The sequence below is a fragment of the Nerophis lumbriciformis genome, linkage group LG28 (assembly GCF_033978685.3).
Source record: "Nerophis lumbriciformis linkage group LG28, RoL_Nlum_v2.1, whole genome shotgun sequence".
In the NCBI taxonomy this organism is placed as follows: Eukaryota; Metazoa; Chordata; class Actinopteri; order Syngnathiformes; family Syngnathidae; genus Nerophis; species Nerophis lumbriciformis.
In genome coordinates this window covers 31,157,558-31,179,720 of record NC_084575.2, presented here as the reverse complement: position 1 = coordinate 31,179,720, position 22,163 = coordinate 31,157,558, and the positions used below count along the sequence as shown (strand labels likewise).

At 44.2% G+C, this 22,163-nt stretch overlaps 1 protein-coding gene across 4 annotated transcripts in view; it reads right to left on the bottom strand.

Moving 5' to 3' along the window:
• The window catches only part of LOC133571059 (tubulin monoglycylase TTLL3-like), a 54,360-nt gene extending 33,004 nt beyond the window's left edge, over positions 1 to 21,356 (bottom strand). Inside the window, exon 1 of one of the 4 annotated variants that reach the window (XM_072916613.1) lies at positions 20,727 to 21,356. In XM_072916613.1, the coding sequence (XP_072772714.1) occupies positions 20,727 to 21,044 (318 nt within the window). In that variant the 5' untranslated portion in view covers positions 21,045 to 21,356. The remainder of the gene's footprint in view (positions 1 to 20,726) is intronic. The other 3 variants (XM_061924066.2, XM_072916612.1, XM_061924064.1) reach the window with 3 other exon arrangements.
• Between the last annotated feature and the right edge of the window lie 807 nt (positions 21,357 to 22,163).

The following is a 22,163-nucleotide window of genomic DNA, read 5'->3' as shown; positions in this document are numbered from 1 at the left end:
CCAGCTGAATTAGGGGAGTTTGAATAATACACAATGGTTGGTAACAAGAAACTGACCTGTTTATTCAAGGATAAACACAAAATAGACAAAATTATACATGACAAACAGAAATGGCATCATTGAACTTAGGGCTGGGCGATATGGCCTTTTTTTAATATTGCGATATTTTAAGGCCATATTGCGATACACAATATATATCTCGATATTTTGCCTCAGCCTTGAATGAACACTTGATGCATATAATCACAGCAGTATGATGATTCTATGTGTTTTGATTGATTGATTGAGACTTTTATTAGTAGGTTGCACAGTACAGTACATATTCCGTACAATTGACCACTAAATGGTAACACCCCAATAAGTTTTTCAACTTGTTTAAGTCGGGGTCCACTTAAATTGATTCATGATACAGATATATACTATCAGATATATACTATCATCATAATACAGTCATCACACAAGATAATCACATTGAATTATTGACATTATTTATAATCCAGGGTGTGGAGGGGGGCGCCTGATGTAAGTGTCAAAAAGACAGCCAAAAGAGTTTGATATGAGAATAAATCTAAAGTTAAAATATAGGGTAGAAATGCACCCATTTGCAGGAAATGTAGTCTTGATTTTCAAAATGTTATTTCAAGGCTTGCATGTCTACATTAAAACATTCTTCTTCATACTGCATTAATATATGCTACTTTTAAACCTTCATGCAGAGAAGGAAATCACAACTAAAAAAATCACTATTTTTTTCATACGGTGTTGACGTGGAAATTTTTGCCTCAGCATTTTGATGGTGTGGACGTGTGGCACCGAATGGAGATAAGCGTCTCGACAGACGTCACAATATTTGAACAATGATGACGAAAACTGTTGTCTCTGTCGTGTCCGTGTGTCGAAAATTGTTATGCGCTTATTTTTTTTATTAGATTTTGTGCGTGGCATAGATTTGCCGTGCGCAGAGGACGTTTGAGCAGGCGCGCACCTTAGCGGCTGCGCTAGCATCACAGCTAACGTTAGCCATGCCGCTACCTCGCTCTCTGCTGGGAGAGGACGTATACGTATGTGTCGTATGACGTGACAGTATGTGACGTGTGTAAGAAGGTGCGCTCGCTGTCTGTGAGAGGGAGACACAGGAAAGAGTGACAAGAGCCTGTCGTGTAATGCCAGCAGCTAAAAGCAACTGCCTGAGAATTGTGTATGTGTTGAAGGTGTGCTGGAAAATGCGGAACGGAAATTACGGCGCAGCAGAAAAGTGGAATGTATTATTTAAATAGGTGCGTTGGAAAACACGGGAAGTCCTGTGGGGAGTGCTCAGAGAGTATGGGGTAACGGACGGTCTTATTGTGGCAGTTCGCTCCCTGTATGATCAGTGTCAGAGCTTGGTCCGCATTGCCGGCAGTAAGTCGGACACGTTTCCAGTGAGGGTTGGACTCCGCCAAGGCTGCCCTTTGTCACCGATTCTGTTCATAACTTTTATGGACAGAATTTCTAGGCGCAGTCAAGGCGTTGAGGGGATCTGGTTTGGTGGCTGCAGGATTAGGTCTCTGCTATTTGCAGATGATGTGGTCCTGATGGCTTCCTCCGGCCAAGATCTTCAGCTCTCACTGGATCGGTTCGCAGCCGAGTGTGAAGCGACTGGGATGGGAATCAGCACCTCCAAGTCCGAGTCCATGGTTCTCTCCCGGAAAAGGGTGGAGTGCCATCTCCGGGTTGGGGAGGAGATCTTGCCCCAAGTGGAGGAGTTCAAGTACCTCGGAGTCTTGTTCACGAGTGGGGGAAGAGTGGATCGTGAGATCGACAGGCGGATCGGTGCGGCGTCTTCAGTAATGCGGACGCTGTATCGATCCGTTGTGGTGAAGAAGGAGCTGAGCCGGAAGGCAAAGCTCTCGATTTACCGGTCGATCTACGTTCCCATCCTCACCTATGGTCATGAGCTTTGGGTCATGACCGAAAGGACAAGATCACGGATACAAGCGGCCGAAATGAGTTTCCTCCGCCGAGTGGCGGGGCTCTCCCTTAGAGATAGGGTGAGAAGCTCTGTCATTCGGGGGGAGCTCAAAGTAAAGCCGCTGCTCCTCCACATCGAGAGGAGCCAGATGAGGTGGTTCGGGCATCTGGTCAGGATTTCACCCGAACGCCTCCCTAGGAAGGTGTTTCGGGCACGTCCGACCGGTAGGAGGCCACGGGGAAGACCCAGGACACGCTGGGAAGACTATGTCTCCCGGCTGGCCTGGGAACGCCTCGGGATCCCCCGGGAGGAGCTGGACGAAGTGGCTGGGGAGAGGGAAGTCTGGGCTTCCCTGCTTAAGCTGCTGCCCCCGCGACCCGACCTTGGATAAGCGGAAGAAGATGGATGGATGGATGGATGGATGGATGGAAAACACGGACCGGAGTTTTTTTTTTAAACTGGATCTGGATCGGCATTTTCCCATGCCTTGCCGATACGCAATTTTTGGCAAATATCGGCAGCCGATCCGATCCAAATATCGGATCGGGACATCCCTAATATATATATATATATATATATATATATATATATATTAGAGATGCGTGGTTTGCGGGCACAACCGCAGAGTCCGCGGATCGGGCGGATGAAATTAAAAAAAAAAAAGATTTTATCCGCGGGTCGGGTCGGGCGGTTGAAATTAAAAAAAATTAGATTTTAAATAGATTCAGGCGGGTGGCAGTTAAACCAATTCGGAAATATATATACATAGTTAAATGTTGTTACCCACATACGAAAAACGAGCAGGCACCTGCAGCATATGCCACAACAGAAGAAAAAAAAAAAAAGAGATGGACACTTTTACGGAGCCGTAGCTGAGGCGATCCGCGAGAAGGGCCCGACGCACGTCCAGGGTCACCACCGCGCCCACCGCACCGACACCCCGCCTCGTCCGCCTTCGCCGCTGCCGGCATCACGCGCAGCAGGTAAGCAGCTTACCTGCCCGCCACCCCCGTGGCCGGGGGCTCGTAACAGGGGTCACTCCGCGCGCTCCGCCCGCGCAGCTTACCTGCCCGCCACCCCTGTTGCCGGGGGCGCGTAACAGGGGTCACTCCGCGCGCAGTGCGCTCACGAAAGGGGTGGGGCTCACCCTGGTTGATATAGACAGCAGGACGGTGGCCATGGAAGTTGGAACCCGCTAAGGAGTGTGTAACAACCCACCTGCCGAATCAACTAGCCCTGAAAATGGATGGCGCTGGAGCGTCGGGCCCATACCCAGCCGTCGCCGGCAGCGAGACGCGCTTGGAGGTGCGCTCAGCGCGGCTCCCATATGATTGCGCACTGGTGTGCGTCTGGGTCGTGACAGCGTGGCACGCGAATGTCTGTGCTGCATTGGATCAGTCTCCTTTCTTAACCTCACTAATGCCTTGCATCGTCTATATTAGATATATAACAACGGGCGGGTGCGGGCGGATGCGGTTCTGATCAAATGTTAGATCGGGTGGATTGCGGATGGTTGACGACTTTCTGATGCGGTTGCGGATGAAATAATTGCCTATCCGCGCATCTCTAATATATATATATATATATATACATATATACACACACATATATATATACACATAAACACACATATATGTATATACATATATATACACAAATATATCCATACACACACACACACACACACACACATATACATATATATATATATATATATATATATATATATATATATATATATATATATATATATATATATACATATACACACACACACACACACACACACACACACACACACACACACACACACACACACACACACACACACAGACCTAACTAAAGGCATTAGTGTATAACTAAAAGCTTGGCATCTTCACCTAAGGGCCAAAAAACTAGCAACTTCATGAAAGTTTAATAAATAAACTTCAGGATTTAGACGTTTGTGTCCAGAGTGCAACCTCATGATTAATTCAGCTGTCTGTGTAGAGGCGTGTATCTTCATGGCTCAAGGTGTCAACTCTGGAAAAACTCAGCGTCATCCTCATTCATGAATTACCAATATCATTTTGTTATACCTGCTGTTGTCTTTCAATGGCTTAAAAATCAATTTCGTATGACGTTAAATACCGATCAGTCCATGTGAAGTTTGTCATCAGTGATGGTTCAACCGTCAATCCATACTCTTATTGATATTGAGAGCTAGATGATGATCAAAGATAGTGATGGGACAAACATTCATTCATGAATTGTGTACAATCTTGTTACTGTATGTGATACAGTGATTACAACTATGTTGACAACTAGATCTTCTGGCTGGCAGCCAGGCTGTATTCCAGGGGGTCAAATTGCAGAGACCACTTGGTAAGATTCAAAAACATGTCACACAAATGGAATGATATTCCATTGCCAAGGTAAGTATTTCACCATACATCAATTAGCCATAATTTGTATAAATCACTGTTGTTACGACAGATGTAAACACAACTATCCTAATGAAACCAAATTCCTGTCTTACAGTATTGCTGTATAATTACACAAAAATGATATAAATAATAACAAAGTTATTGTACTTCCTACCTGCTGGGCTTCAAAATGTGTGTCTTTGTTGTGTTGTTTCACCAGAGGAACGCACGCGCTGGCCCAACTCGGTTTACCGTTGCCATGGTAACACACATGAACCTGACCTGTAATCACACTATTGAGTAACTTTACTCGTATTTGATAATATAATAATCTTTTTTTAACACTTCACTATTGCACGTCTATATTATTTTCTTGTGCTATTGATAAGTGGTAAACTGGCACAGGTGGAACACAGCAAGTGGACAAACTATTAGTTGTTTTTGTGACACAGGAAATGGATAGGATGATATAAACTCAGCTTCTTCATTCTCCTTTTCGGACATATTGAGTTATGTAACTGTAAATATGCAATGTAGTTCATATAACCTTGAATGCATGTATGAAATAATTTAATATAATTCCTAATATTATTTACCACGACATAATGTATCTTACAATAGATGCAGTGCAGTCTAGCCTAATTTAAAGTGATTTATTCTGATCATCCATCCATCCATCTTCTTCCGCTTATCCGAGGTCGGGTCGCGGGGGCAGCAGCTTAAGCAGGGAAGCCCAGACTTTCCTCTCCCCAGCCACTTCGTCCAGCTCCTCCCGGGGGATCTCGAGGCGTTCCCAGGCCAGCCGGGAGACATAGTCTTCCCAGCGTGTCCTGGGTCTTCCCCGTGGCCTCCTACCGGTCGGACGTGCCCGAAACACCTTCCTAGGGAGGCGTTCGGGTGGCATCCTGACCAGATGCCCGAACCACCTCATCTGGCTCCTCTCGATGTGGAGGAGCAGCGGCTTTACTTTGAGCTCCTCCCGGATGACAGAGCTTCTCACCCTATCTCTAAGGGAGAGCCCCGCCACCCGGCGGAGGAAACTCATTTCGGCCGCTTGTACCCATGATCTTGTCCTTTCGGTCATAACCCAAAGCTCATGACCATAGGTGAGGATGGGAACGTAGATCGACCGGTAAATTGAGAGCTTTGCCTTCCGGCTCAGCTCCTTCTTCACCACAACGGATTGATACAGCGTCCGCATTACTGAAGATGCCGCACCGATCCGCCTGTCACGATCCACTCTTCCCCCACTCGTGAACAAGACTCCGAGGTACTTGAACTCCTCCACTTGGGGCAAGATCTCCTCCCCAACCCGGAGATGGCACTCCACCCTTTTCCGGGAGAGAACCATGGACTCGGACTTGGAGGTGCTGATTCTCATCCCAGTCGCTTCACACTCGGCTGCGAACCGATCCAGTGAGAGCTGAAGATCTTGGCCGGAGGAAGCCATCAGGACCACATCATCTGCAAATAGCAGAGACCTAATCCTGCAGCCACCAAACCAGATCCCCTCAACGCCCTGACTGCGCCTAGAAATTCTGTCCATAAAGGTTATGAACAGAATCGGTGACAAAGGGCAGCCTTGGCGGAGTCCAACCCTCACTGGAAACGTGTCCGACTTACTGCCGGCAATGCGGACCAAGCTCTGACACTGATTATACAGGTAAAAGCCAGTAAATTAGAATATTTTGAAAAACTTGATTTATTTCAGTAATTGCATTCAAAAGGTGTAACTTGTACATTATATTTATTCATTGCACACAGACTGATGCATTCAAATGTTTATTTCATTTAGTTTTGATGATTTGAAGTGGCAACAAATGTAAATCCAAAATTCTGTGTGTCACAAAATTAGAATATTACTTAAGGCTAATACAAAAAAGGGATTTTTAGAAATGTTGGCCAACTGAAAAGTAGGAAAATGAAAAATATGAGCATGTACAATACTCAATACTTGGTTGGAGCTCCTTTTGCCTCAATTACTGCGTTAATGCGGCGTGGCATGGAGTCGATGAGTTTCTGGCACTGCTCAGGTGTTATGAGAGCCCAGGTTGCTCTGATAGTGGCCTTCAACTCTTCTGCGTTTTTGGGTCTGGCATTCTGCATCTTCCTTTTCACAATACCCCACAGATTTTCTATGGGGCTAAGGTCAGGGGAGTTGGCGGGCCAATTTAGAACAGAAATACCATGGTCCGTAAACCAGGCACGGGTAGATTTTGCGCTGTGTGCAGGCGCCAAGTCCTGTTGGAACTTGAAATCTCCATCTCCATAGAGCAGGTCAGCAGCAGGAAGCATGAAGTGCTCTAAAACTTGCTGGTAGACGGCTGCGTTGACCCTGGATCTCAGGAAACAGAGTGGACCGACACCAGCAGATGACATGGCACCCCAAACCATCACTGATGGTGGAAACTTTACACTAGACTTCAGGCAACGTGGATCCTGTGCCTCTCCTGTCTTCCTCCAGACTCTGGGACCTCGATTTCCAAAGGAAATGCAAAATTTGCATGGTTGGGTGATGGTTTGGGGTGCCATGTCATCTGCTGGTGTCGGTCCACTCTGTTTCCTGAGATTCAGGGTCAACGCAGCCGTCTACCAGCAAGTTTTAGAGCACTTCATGCTTCCTGCTGCTGACCTGCTCTATGGAGATGGAGATTTCAAGTTCCAACAGGACTTGGCGCCTGCACACAGCGCAAAATCTACCCGTGCCTGGTTTACGGATCATGGTATTTCTGTTCTAAATTGGCCCGCCAACTCCCCTGACCTTAGCCCCATAGAAAATCTGTGGGGTATTGTGAAAAGGAAGATGCAGAATGCCAGACCCAAAAACGCAGAAGAGTTGAAGGCCACTATCAGAGCAACCTGGGCTCTCATAACACCTGAGCAGTGCCAGAAACTCATCGACTCCATGCCACGCCGCATTAACGCAGTAATTGAGGCAAAAGGAGCTCCAACCAAGTATTGAGTATTGTACATGCTCATATTTTTCATTTTCATACTTTTCAGTTGGCCAACATTTCTAAAAATCCCTTTTTTGTATTAGCCTTAAGTAATATTCTAATTTTGTGACACACGGAATTTTGGATTTTCATTTGTTGCCACTTCAAATCATCAAAATTAAATGAAATAAACATTTGAATGCATCAGTCTGTGTGCAATGAATAAATATAATGTACAAGTTACACCTTTTGAATGCAATTACTGAAATAAATCAAGTTTTTCAAAATATTCTAATTTACTGGCTTTTACCTGCATATATTTCCGAATTGGTTTAACTGCCACCCGCCTGAATCTATTTAAAATCTTTTTTTTTTTTTTTTCAACCGCCCGACCCGACCCGCGGATAAAATCTAATTTTTTTTTATTTCAACCGCCCGAACTCCGGTTGTGTCCGCAAACCGCGCATCTCTAAAGTCCAGCTAATCAGGCTTCTAAATGACATAACTCCACAAACAATGACACTGTAACTAACACCAATTGGAACAAACACTATATAAAAGGGTATATGTACAAGTATAACAAATGTAAGACAAATAATTAAAACAAACACACAAGATAAAATATATTAAGAAATAACCAAGTGTTTGTAGACAGTTTCTTATTCTTACTTTATGAAGAAATCATTTTTGCTGGCTTTATGTTTTTGTGAAGATAAATAGCGCCGCCATCTTGGCTGCGGGCAGTTTGCGTCGCGTCACAGTGACGTCACACGAACGAGGAGTGTGTGTCTGGGCAAATCTCCTCACTTACACACCCCCATAACTCTCACTTCAACGCCTCAACTGACTATATAGAACCGCGCAACTAGAATAAAACAGGTAAGCTTACATTTTGTCTCATAACATGACTTTATAGTTTGGCCACGCCGTAACTGGACTTTTTACGGCGAGTTATTGGCTTCGTTCCGATTCACGACTTCCCTACTTGCATTTAAAAATGAGTATACTATGTAGACTACACTGCATACTATGCGTACTTACTAAGTACTACTTACATCCTGATGGCGACAACTTTGACAGTGCAGTGTTGTCCCAACGACATTACCGCCGTGCACTTACGTGAAAGAATGTTCGCTGCCCGCATCCTCTTTTTTTTTTCTCTTTTATTTTTGTGAACTGTACAAACTATTTTTTAATAATGTTGAGTATAATTGCAACCACTCGGGTTCACCCCATAGACATCTTATAAGTAGACGCAGCATCGACCGCTATGGGCGAGGGCGGACCTACGTCACTTCCGCCTGCCAATCCCCTAGCAACGCGGTCGCCATATTGAATTCGTTGAAAACAAACCAGCTCACAGCGAACACAGCATTGACAGAAAAGGCATTTAACGAGGTTTCACGGCATTTTAAACTGTTCTAAATGGCGTATGATTATGTAAATAGTCTTTCCAGTGAGGCTAGGTTAAGATACGAGTTAAAATGTTCTGTAGTTGGATTAAACGACTGCCCTTACCGCCTTCCAGCAGATGCGTGGACTGATAATCCTACACAATGGCCGGACATGGAATTTGGAAATCTTTATGTCTACCTCACAAGCGCACCAGGTCGGTTGTTAGCTTCGGTTGTTATATAACGAATAAATCACATAAAAATTGTTAAATCACCCAAGGTATGTTGATAAATGATAATAAGGATGACACGGTGGCTACCAGTATCTGTATATTTATTATATCTGTAGAGAGCTCATTCAAATTCAGTTCAGTATTATGATTTATTATTTGCTGAATTACTGTTCCTTTTTTTAACTGAATTATTTATTTAAAATTACAGGCGTTTTCACTCATCAGGCCATGAAGGCATACAAATCACTGGAAGCTCATCGTTACTTCACAGCTGGATTTGTTCAAGTTGTGGTTAAGAAGGTGGATTTTTGTTCCTTATATTTACCAGAAACGAAGTGATCCGAACACACGACCCGGGATTTTGGGGGACTCCAGTGAGAACCGTCCTCGTTTTCCCGGTGTAAAGCTGCGAGCCATTTGTCTCGTCTCTGTGGGCTTTTAGCACGCTTTGGCAGAACAAAATACGACCTTTGTTTTCCCTGTTTCCAGTTGTGGTTTGCACAACCAAAAACAACACAGTTTTTTGGCATTTTGGAGGCAGAATGACGGGTTTAATCAGCGCAGGTCGACAGGTTAAAGAGTAATGGCGACGGTTTGTTTTCAACGCCAGTCAGGTTGCTATGGCTCGAAGAACCCGTATGTAGCTCAGTTGCCCGGATGTCGGCCCTGCCCCATTGCCTACTGGCGCTGGCGAGACACGGGCCGCCATCTTGGAGTGGTGATCCGCTCCACTCAGTGCAATTCATTTGGCATGAGCAATGAACTGTCAGCGCATTTAATTCATCTTACCTCACTGAATACTACTGATTTTCACGCGTTTTTTTTGTCATACGTTTAGCTATGATAAAGGACACATGTTTTGGCGTGTTTTATTATTCATAGTTTGCTTAACAGTACACACCTGCCAACTTTTGAAATCAGAAAAACCTAGTAGCCAGGGTCCAGGGGCCGCGGGCCCCGGTAGGTCCAGGACAAAGTCCTGGTGGGGGGTTCACTTCGCCCCCCGATGCAAAATGATTATTAGCATTCAGACAGGTTAAAATGTTGCTAAAACCATCACTTTTCTATCAGTCACAGTGACTTTTCAAAACAAAAATATTACAGCAAAAATCATATGGGTTGATTGACATGTTTATTCTGTAAGCTAACTTCAATAGTTTGAAATTATTATGATCCCATCATCACTGCAGCATTATCGGCAGCAAAGCAAACCAAATTCTGCCAAGGAATTTCGTTTGAGTCTATTTCTTCCGTGAGTATTTTGTAAATGTTTTCGCCTGTGGAAGTCGTGACAATACTTTTCCAATGTCGTCATCGAAATATCGAACACAAATGGGGTACAGTTTTACATCGTCATAATCGGTGCTGCCGTCAGTCGACATGCTAAATGGTTCCGTCTTCATGACATCGGCGATACTTTTTGAGGATTCTGTTCCAAGACACTGAATAATGTTTGATGTTTTGGTTCGACCACATCCATATTTTTTGGCGATTTTCGAGTCGGGAAACATTTTCCGAAATAACTGTCCCATGTGATCAGCCAGTGCGATTGGAAGTCCATGCTCAATTATTGCCTCCGTAAATAAAACTTCGGCATTTATCACATCCAAAGAATCTGTTTGGGCGACGAAAAACGTTGAAAGTTTTCCACTTGTATCGCTAGCAACGGCATTAGACTTGTGTTTTTTTGTCCCAACGTGGTCTTTTACATCGCTAATTCCTCCGTGTCCGATCGAAAAATCTTGTCTGCACAAGGTGCAATTCGCGTAGTTTTCACCCTTTTTGGAACGGATAATTATTCCCGGATAGGTTTTTGAATATTCTTCACGGAATGACTGCAGTTTTCTTTTCGGTTTAAGACTCGTTTGCGATTTTTCTCCGGCTGATTCCATGATCGTTCGCTCGTTTGGAAACAATGGCAACTGGTGCCTCGTGCTTGGCAGCGGTGCTATAAATAGCCTCGCGCATGGCATTCGGAATGGCTCGATAGGAAGTTACGGGAAGCAGTGTCGATTGTCATTGTTGTTACACGATTTCGTGAATAAAACTTAAAAAAGAATTTTTTTTTTAATTAATGAAAAAACGTATTTTTTATCACTGCAACCGTAACCCGGAATAGGTTGATGAAAACCGTACTAATTACGGGAAAACCGGAGTAGTTGGCAGGTATGACAGTAATAGAATATTCTTATATGCTATAAGTGATCAGACGTCCGAGATCAAAACTGGGAATATAATCCCAGAGAAGGGGAAAAAACGGTCAGCTATTTTTAAATTCAAGAAACATTATGATTATGTTATATATACATGCGTATATCCTACATAAACAATGTATGAATAAATTAGATATCTATATATCTTAGGGACCTATAGACTGCATCTCTGTTGCTGCAGCAGCAGAGAGTTTATTCTGTCTTGACACTTTGTATTGATATTTTGTATAACATTCTTCCCTTAAATGATCATGTTTAGAGTGATTGTTTTACATGTATTTTTTATGTACGTCACTTTGGACAAAAGTGTATGCCAAATACTTAAACATAAACATATAAACACCTGAAAGTCTTTATATCAGCTAAAACCACCAATCTGTTTCACTGGATTCAGAATAAAACCAAATTCTGTATTGAAGTATGACATTTTTTAATTTAATTAATTTCATTGACAAGCAATTCTATCATGGTCATACTCTTGTTTGCAAGCGGCTACGATTTCAGTACCGTATTTTCCGCACTATTAGCCGCACCTAAAAACCACAAATTTACTCAAAAGCTGACAGTGCGGCTTTTAACCCGGTGCGCTTTATATATGGATAAATATTAAGATTCATTTTCATAAAGTTTCGGTCTCGTAACTACGGTAAACAGCCGCCATCTTTTTTCCCGGTAGAACAGGAAGCGCTTCTTCTTCTACGCAAGCAACCGCCAAGGTAAGCACCCGCCCCCATAGAACAGGAAGCGCTTCTTCTTCTACTGTAAGCAACCACCCGCCCGCGTAGAAGAAGAAAAAGCGCGCGGATATCACCGTACGTTTCATTTCCTTTGTGTGTTTACATCTGTAAAGACCACAAAATGGCTCCTACTAAGCGTCAGGGATCCGGTTCATGAAAAGACGCAATCTCTCCATCCGCACACGGACTACTATTTCACAGCAACTGATATTCCTGTGAACCGCACTGGATACAACGGGAGCACGTACGGTGAATATTCGCACCACAGGGAATGAGAAGTCATCCTTCACTGTGGTTCTAGCTTGCCATGCTAATGGCCAGAAAATCCCATGGTGATATTCAAAAGGAAGACCTTGCCAAAAGAGACCTTTCCAGCCGGCGTCATCATAAAAGCTAACTCGAAGGGATGGATGAAGAAAAGATGAGCGAGTGGTTAAGGTAAGTTTAAGTTTACGCGAAGAGGCCGGGTGGCTTTTTTCACGCAGCTCTGTCCATGTTGATATACGTATGTTTGTGATTGCACATTTGCGTACATTTTGGGAGTGAACAGAGTTGTTAGAACGCTGGTTTTTAATATATTATTAAAGTTTGACTGACCTATCTGACTGTTTTTTTGACATTCCTTTAGCGCAGTTAGATGCGGCTTACAACATGGGGCGGCTTATAGGTGGACAAAGTTTTGAAATATGCCGTTCATTGAAGGCGCGGCTTTTAACCCAGGGCGCCTTATGGTGCGGAAAATACGGTACTATTGAAGATCTTTGCTCCTTCTCAACTCTGTGGTAATATTCTTTTCACAAAATACAACCAATAGTACGTTAATGTTAAATCTTACTTGTGAGAAGTAATCCCCCGATACCTATTTTCAACATTTCGCTCATTTGAGCAGGAAAATGCTGAACACCAGCCTGACATCTTTGTTTTCTACCTGTCAACTGTCAGTTTATGCTGCTCGCCGGCTCCTCGTCACCACTTCAAGATGGCGGCCAAATTTCTCGTGTCACAGCAGCAAATGCTGCGTCTACTTATAAGATGTCTATGTTTCACCCCCTACACTTCCGCTAGCCACTTAAGGGGAGTTGAGTGCAACATCCGGGTACGATGGCGGCGCACTGTTTAACCTAAAAGGACGCATTCACGCACTCAAAACAAGCGTAAGTCCGAAAGAGCGCGAACTGACACACACGCCATTTTTGTGTGTCTCGAACCCAATCCAGGTGGACAGGGTTTGACGGTAAAAATGTGTGGAAGGACTGCGTGTACACTGGCTCCTGACGAGGTGAGCCGGGCCTGCTTGTACAGAAACCGGGGCGGGCAGCGGAGACAACCCGGTTGGAGGGACGGAGATGCGGATAAATACCGACCCTCGTACAACAAGAGTCCCCAGTCCATGAGTCCCGTGCTGCTGTCACACAGACATTTTGACAAGGTAAGCTTCTGCCAGCAGGGGCGGAACACCAATTTCTGGACCCCCGTGCCACCCTAAACCCAAAGTTTCCGCCCAAATATACATTTGCTATGTTTACACTTAAAAACGAATTTGACTGAAATTATATTTAAAACGCATGTAAAAACCTTGACTTGACTGGGATTAGTTTATCTGGATTCTAGAACAAATGTAGATCAACCCCCATAAACAATACATCCATCTTCTACCGCTTGTCCCTTTTGGGGTCGCTGGAGCCTATAAAATGTGGTTTTAAAATAACGTTTCCAGATTATGAATTTAGATAATTACATAACCTGTTATTATTCACTTAAATATTATTCTAAATCTGTCAAGTGTCCCTTTATTACTGAGGGTAAAGTAGAAATGAGCTCATACCCGTAGGATTATAATCAGTGGATAATATGATGGTATTATTATTATTTGTGCATTTCCTGGGGGTAAAGTCTACCTCTGTCTTTAGAACCTAGCAATGCCTCTGTTTCTAACTTTAATGGAGGGTCTTTGAATGCACCACAGTTATGGGCAATGAGATGCAAAAGTGAAACATGTACCGTATTTTCCGCACTATAAGGCGCACCTAAAAACCACAATTTTTCTCAAAAGCTGACAGTGCGCCTAATAACCCGGTGCGCTTTATTACGATTCATTTTCATAAAGTTTCGGTCTCGCAACTTCGGTAAACAGCCGCCATCTTTTTTCCCGGTAGAACAGGAAGCGCTTCTTCTTCTACGCAAGCAACCGCCAAGGAAAGCACCCGCCCCCATAGAACAGGAAGCGCTTCACCCGCCCCCATAGAACAGGAAGCGCTTCACCCGCCCCCGGAAGAAGAAGAAAAAACGCGCGGATATCACCGTACGTTTCATTTCCTGTTTACATCTGTAAAGACCACAAAATGGCTCCTACTAAACGATCCGGGTCATAAAAAGACGCAATCTCTCCATCCGCACACGGATTACTACCGTATTTCACAGCAACTGAACCGCACTGTGGAACGGGAGCACGTACGGTGAATATTCGCTCCACAGGGAATGAGAAGTCATCCTTCACTGTGGTTCTAGCTTGCCATGCTAACTTCCACTCATGGTGATATTCAAAAGGAAGACCTTGCCAAAAGAGACCTTTCCAGCCGGCGTCATCATAAAAGCTAACTCGAAGGGATGGATGGATGAAGAAAAGATGAGCGAGTGGTTAAGGGAAGTTTACGCGAAGAGGCCGGGTGGCTTTTTTCACACAGCTCCGAAGGCGAACACACCTTCACTAAGACGGGCAGACAGCCTCGGACGACATACGCCAACATCTGCCAGTGGATCGTAAATGCTTGGGCAGATATTTCGGTCACAACTGTGGTCCGAGCTTTCCGGAAGGCAGGATTCACAGAACAACAGCGACACTGACTCCCGATGACTTCTACGAGACGGAACCGGCCATTTTGGATCCCACGCTAGCGCAACTTTTCAATTCGGACACCGAAGACGAAGAATTCGAAGGATTTACGAATGAAGAATAACTTCAGAAGGTGAGCGCTATGTTTATTTTGTGTGTTGTGACATTAACGTTCGAGCAACATTACCGGTATGTTGCTATTGCTCTACACCATTTTGAATTTTACTATGTTTGTGATTGCACATTTGTACATTTTGGGACAGAGTTGTTAGAACGCTGGTTTTCAATATATTATTAAAGTTTGACTGAACTATCTGACTGTTTTTTTGACATTCACTTTAGCGCAGCGTTTTTTTGACATTCACTTTAGCACAGCGTAGGCGCGGCTTTTAGTCCGGGGCGGCTTATTGGTGGACAAAATTATGAAATATGTAATTCATAGAAGGTGCGGCTAATAATCCGGTGCGCCTTATAGTGCGGAAAATACGGTACATAACTTTGTCCACAAATATATTTATTATATTTACTTTTGGTAAGAAGGGGAACCGGAGGGTGTGTTCCAACTATCGTGGGATCACACTCCTCAGCCTTCCCGGTAAGGTCTATTCAGGTGTACTGGAGAGGAGGATTCAGGAGGAACAGTGTGGTTTTCGTCCTGGTCGTGGAACTGTGGACCAGCTCTATACTCTCGGCAGGGTCCTTGAGGGTGCATGGGAGTTTGCCCAACCAGTCTACATGTGCTTTGTGGACTTGGAGAAGGCATTCGACCGTGTACCCCGGGAAGTCCTGTGGGGAGTGCTCAGAGAGTACGGGGTAACGGACTGTCTTATTGTGGCAGTCCGCTCCCTGTATAATCAGTGTCAGAGCTTGGTCCGCATTGCCGGTAGTAAGTCGGACACGTTTCCAGTGAGGGTTGGACTCCGCCAAGGCTGCCCTTTGTCACCGATTCTGTTCATAACCTTTATGGACAGAATTTCTAGGCGCAGTCAGGGCGTTGAGGGGATCTGGTTTGGTGGCTGCAGGATTAGGTCACTGCTATTTGCAGATGATGTGGTCCTGATGGCTTCCTCCGGCCAAGATCTTCAGCTCTCACTGGATCGGTTCGCAGCCGAGTGTGAAGCGACTGGGATGGGAATCAGCACCTCCAAGTCCGAGTCCATGGTTCTCTCCCGGAAAAGGGTGGAGTGCCATCTCCGGGTTGGGGAGGAGATCTTGCCCCAAGTGGAGGAGTTCAAGTACCTCGGAGTCTTGTTCACGAGTGAGGGAAGAGTGGATCGTGAGATCGACAGGCGGATCGGTGCGGCGTCTTCAGTAATGCGGACGCTGTATCGATCCGTTGTGGTGAAGAAGGAGCTGAGCCGGAAGGCAAAGCTCTCGATTTACCGGTCGATCTACGTTCCCATCCTCACCTATGGTCATGAGCTTTGGGTCATGACCGAAAGGACAAGATCACGGGTACAAGCGGCCCAAATGAGTTTCCTCCGCCGAGTGGCGGGGCTCTCCCTTAGAGATAGGGTGAGAAGCTCTGTCATTCGGGGGGAGCTCAAAGTAAAGCCGCTGCTCCTCCACATCGAGAGGAGCCAGATGAGGTGGTTCGGGCATCTGGTCAGGATGCCACCCGAACGCCTCCCTAGGAAGGTGTTTCGGGCACGTCCGACCGGTAGGAGGCCACGGGGAAGACCCAGGACACGCTTGGAAGACTCTCTCTCACGCCTCGGGGTCCCCCGGGAGGAGCTGGACGAAGTGGCTGGGGAGAGGGAAGTCTGGGCTTCCCTGCTTAAGCTGCTGCCCCCGCGACCCGACCTCGGATAAGCGGAAGAAGATGGATGGATGGATGGACTTTTGGTTCGGTTCGCAGCCGAGTTTGAGGCGTCTGGGATGGGAATCAGCACCTCCAAGTCCGAGTCCATGGTTCTCGCCCGGAAAAGGGTGGAGTGCCATCTCCGGGTTGGGGAGGAGACCCTGCCCCAAGTGGAGGAGTTCAAGTACCTCGGAGTCTTGTTCACAAGTGAGGGAAGAGTGGATTGTGAGATCGACAGGCGGATCGGTGCGGCGTCTTCAGTAATGCGGACGCTGTATCGATCCGTTGTGGTGAAGAAGGAGCTGAGCCGGAAGGCAAAGCTCTCGATTTACCGGTCGATCTACGTTCCCATCCTCACCTATGGTCATGAGCTTTGGGTTATGACCGAAAGGACAAGATCACGGGTACAAGCGGCCGAAATGAGTTTCCTCCGCCGAGTGGCGGGGCTCTCCCTTAGAGATAGGGTGAGAAGCTCTGTCATTCGGGGGGAGCTCAAAGTAAAGCCGCTGCTCCTCCACATCGAGAGGAGCCAGATGAGGTGGTTCAGGCATCTGGTCAGGATGCCACCCGAACGCCTCGCTAGGAAGGTGTTTCGGGCACGTACGACCGGTAGGAGGCCACGGGAAGACCCAGGACACGCTGGGAAGACTATCTCTCCCGGCTGGCCTGGGAACGCCTCGGGATCCCCCCGGAAGAGCTGGACGAAACTGGGGAGAGGGAAGTCTGGGCTTCCCTGCTTAGGCTGCTGCCCCCGCGACCCGACCTCGGATAAGCGGAAGAAGATGGATGGATGTTTCCTTTTTTTTTTTTATATTTTGAATTTATGTTTACCTTTTTCTATTACTTTATCCTTGTTCCAAAATGTTGGTGGTTTGTGTGAAAGCTTAAAGGGTGAGCTTTGATGACCGCCTCCCTGCCACAACCCACAGGATTAGAAGAAAGTTAGGCTGCCGTTAAAGTATGAGTTTTTAAAGTGTGAAGTTTCAGGAATTATGGGGTGGTTTCCTAAAGTAATCGAAATGTAGATAATTGACGAGCCTTTTGTCTGCTTTTGTGTATTGCTGCACCATGTTGGGGACATTCCGGAGTGCAGTTGTCTGCAGCTTCATGTCAATATTTGCTTGTTCTAATTTGACTGATGCATGTTTTCATTTTTATTTGATATATAATTTTTGTGGGTTACTTGTTTGGGGGAGAGAAAAAAATTCAATTTAAACTGTTTATTGTATTTCTGGACTGTATATGTCAAAAGTCCAGTTAAAAAATGTTTAAATACAAAAAAAAAAGAAATGATTTAATTGTATTAAACTTACAGGCCAAAAGTTTGGACACACCTTCTCATTTCAAAGTGTTTTCTTTATTTTCATGACTATTTACATTGTAGATTGTCACTGAAGGCATCAAAACTATGAATGAACACATGTGGAGTTATGTACTTACCAAAAAAAAGTGAAATAACTGAAAACATGTTTTATATTCTAGTTTCTTCAAAATAGCCAATCTTTGCTCTGATTACTGTTTTGCGCACACTTGGCATTCTCTCGATGAGCTTCAAGAGGTAGTCTCCTGAAATGGTTTTCACTTCACAGGTGTCATAGTTTTCATGCCTTCAGTGACAATCTACAATGTAAATCAGGGGTGCTCGTTACGTCGATCGCGAGCTACCGGTCGATCTCGGAGGGTGTGTCAGTCGATCACCAGCCAGGCATTAAAAAAAATAGTCCTAAAAATGAGCGATCATAAATCTTCACTATGACGTCACTTTCGTCACTTGATTGACATTCACGGCACCCGAGGGTCTTCTGAGATGACGCTGGCTGCTGCCAGCTCATTAAAATTACCGACTGGAAGGCGAGAAACACTTTATTTCAACAGACTCTGGCGCCGTACCTGTCGTCAAAACTCCAAAGACCGACTGCACAGTTGCACAGTTGTGCTAACAAAACGAGTCTCAGAAAGCTGGCGTGCACAAGCTAGCAAGCTACGGAGTTTGCCGACAATGTATTTCTTGTAAAGTGTATACAAAGGAGTACGGAAGCTGGACAAATAAGATGCCAAAAACCAACCACTTTCATGTGGTATTGGACAGAAAGGATGACTTTTTTCTCCTCCATTCGAAAATGCGGACGTTTTTAGCACCACTGTCTGATTACAATCAATGCAAGTCATCAGAATCAGGTAATACACCAACTTATATTCTTGTCTTCATGAAAGAAAGGAATCTATATGTGTTAAACATGCTTGTATTATCTTTAAACACCTTTAACTTATTAATAATATTAACTATATGTATTAAACATGCTTGTATTATCATTAAACACCTTTAACTTGTTAACAATATTAACTATATGCAGAGGTGGGTAGTAACGCGCTACATTTACTCCGTTACATCTACTTGAGTAACTTTTGGGATAAATTGTACTTCTAAGAGTAGTTTTAATGCAACATACTTTTACTTGAGTATATTTATAGAGAAGAAACGCTACTTTTACTCCGCTACTTTTATCTACATTCAGCTCGCTACTCGCTACTAATTTTTATCGATCTGTTACTGCACGCTTTGTTTGTTTTGGTCTGTCATACTGCCTGCGTTTCAACAAATGCAGTCACTGGTGACGTTCACTCCGTTCCACCAATCAGATGCAGTCACTGGTGACGTTGGACCAATCAAACAGAGCCAGGCGGTCACATGACCTGACTTAAACAAGTTGAAAAACGTATTGGGGTGTTACCGTTTAGTGGTCAATTGTACGGAATATGTACTGTACTGTGCAATCTACTAATAAAAGTTTCAATCAATCAATCAAAACTGTTAAGGAAAAAAGACCCTTTTTTATTTCAACCGTACATCCCGTCAAAAGCCTAAAGACTGACTGCACAGTTCCTGTCTTCACAATAAAAGTGCCGCCCCATCGCGCCTGCGCTTTCAAAACAAGAGTCTCCGAAAGCCAGCGCAAACAAGCTAGTAAGCTACGGAGTTTGCCGCCAATGTATTTCTTGTAAAGTGTATAAAAACGAATATGGAAGCTGGACAAATAAGATGCCAAAAACCAACCACTTTCATGTGGTATTAGACAGAAAGGAGGAACTTTTTTTCTCCTCCATTTGAAAACGTGGACGCTATCAGCACTACTGTCTGATTACAATCAATGCAAGTCATCAGAATCAGGTAATACACCATCTTATATTCTTGTCTTCATGAAAGAAAGGAATCTATATGTGTTAAACATGCATGTATATTCATTAAAACACCTTTAACATGTAAACAAAAACGGCAAAATAAATAAATATAAATTATATACTGTATATATATATGTGTGTGTATATATATATATATATATATATATATATATATATGTGTGTGTATATATATATATATATATGTGTGTATGTGTATATATATATATATGTGTATATATATATATATATATATATATATATATATATATGATATGTGTGTGTATGTTACTCATCAGTTACTCAGTACTTGAGTAGTTTTTTCACAACACACTTTTTACTTTTACTCAAGTAAATATTTGGGTGACTACTCCTTACTTTTACTTGAGTAATAAATCTTTAAAGTAACAGTACTCTTACTTGAGTACAATTTCTGGCTACTCTACCCACCTCTGACTATATGTATTAAACATACTTGTATTATCATTAAACACCTTTAATTTATTAACAATATTAACTATATGTGTTAAACATGCTTGCATTAAACACCTTTAACTTATTAACAAAAACATATATTTCATAAATAAGTAAATATAAATGATATATATGAATGAGGTAGATCCCCACGACTTGATCAATTGAAAAGTAGCTCGCCTGCAGAAAAAGTGTGAGCACCCCTGATGTAAATAGTCATGAAAATAAAGAAAACACATTGAAATGAGAAGGTGTCCAAACTTTTGGCCCGTACTGTTTATATTGTGACTTGTTTTATTAAATAACAACATCCCCACTTACCCCTCCCCCCGTCGACGGCCCTGGCTGTCAGTAAGACATTTCTGACATTAAATAGCGATTATTGAGAAGTGACTATTACGTGTCTGCTCCAGAATGCTCCTGCAGATGAGTGTGTGTTAGCCGCCATGCGTTGGGGCCTGGTACCTTCCTGGTTTAAAGAGGACGACCCGAGCAAGATGCAGTACAGCACCAACAACTGCCGCAGTGAGAACATCCTGCAGAAGAAGTCCTACAAGGTGACTATTGTGTACCTGGCAGGCCTCAGCATCTGGTGACGGGCTGTGCTTTCTCAGGATCCCCTGTTGAAAGGACAGCGCTGTGTCATCCTCGCTGACGGCTTCTACGAATGGAAGCGGCAGGAGAAAACCAAGCAGCCCTTCTTCATCTACTTCCCTCAGACTCAGAGGTCCGGTCAGGAGGAGGAGAAAGATGACAACCTTGTCAACGCGTCCGGTTCGAATGCAGAGGCAAGAATGTTGAATTGTTGGTAAAGTCGGATGAGGAGCCCATGTTGAAGTCATGATGTGTTGGCAGGCAGAAGAGTGGACAGGGTGGAGGCTGCTTACCATGGCGGGACTTTTTGACTGCTGGACACCTCCAGCTGGCGGGGAGCCGCTCTACACGTACAGCGTCATCACTGTCAACGCGTCGCCAAACCTGCAGAGCATCCATGATAGGTAAGCACGGCCACTAAAGCTTACATAAAGACAAATCGGGCTGTCTTTGTCCCGACCTTCGCCCTTCAGACCAAAGACAGCAAATGCCCGATTATATGAGATTATAGGAGTGAATTTGTCCTGATAATTGGCTCCAAAACGGGTCAAGACCGACAATCGTAAATATTAAACATATTAAATATTTACAAACAAAACTCCTAGTCTCTATACTCTCGGCAGGGTGCATGGGAGTTTGCCCAACCAGTCTACATGTGCTTTGTGGACTTGGAGAAGGCATTCGACCGTGTACCCCGGGAAGTCCTGTGGGGAGTGCTCAGAGAGTACGGGGTAACGGACTGTCTTCTTGTGGCAGTTCGCTCCCTGTATCATACCTGCCAACTACTCCGGTTTTCCCGTAATTCGTACGGTTTTCATCAACCTATTCCGGGTTACGGTTGCAGTGATTAAAAAATACGGTTTTTCATTAATTAAAAAAAAAAAAGGGTGAAAACTACGCGAATTGCACCTTGTGCAGACAAGATTTTTCGATCGGACACGGAGGAATTAGCGATGTAAAAGACCACGTTGGGACAAAAAAACACAAGTCTAATGCCGTTGCTAGCGATACAAGTGGAAAACTTTCAACGTTTTTCGTCGCCCAAACAGATTCTTTGGATGTGATGAATGCCGAAGTTTTATTTACGGAGGCAATAATTGAGCATGGATTTCCAATCGCACTGGCTGATCACATGGGACAGTTAAATGTTTGTAATGCAACCTTTAAAAATCATTACGCGGTGATCGCGGTCCCAAAAATAAACTTTTCTTGCATGATAATGTCCAGAAAAATTTGCTTTATATTACTATAGAGTCCTTTTAACGAATGAGTTTGATGGTTTATCACAAACCTTAAATGAAAGAAGTCCTTTGTTCTCCTGCTCCATTGCATGCGCTTTGGCCTTGCTTCGTGTTTGGTGCGCAATCCTGTCGGCTGTATTTCACAGCACGACATACTGTTAAAAGTGTTTATAC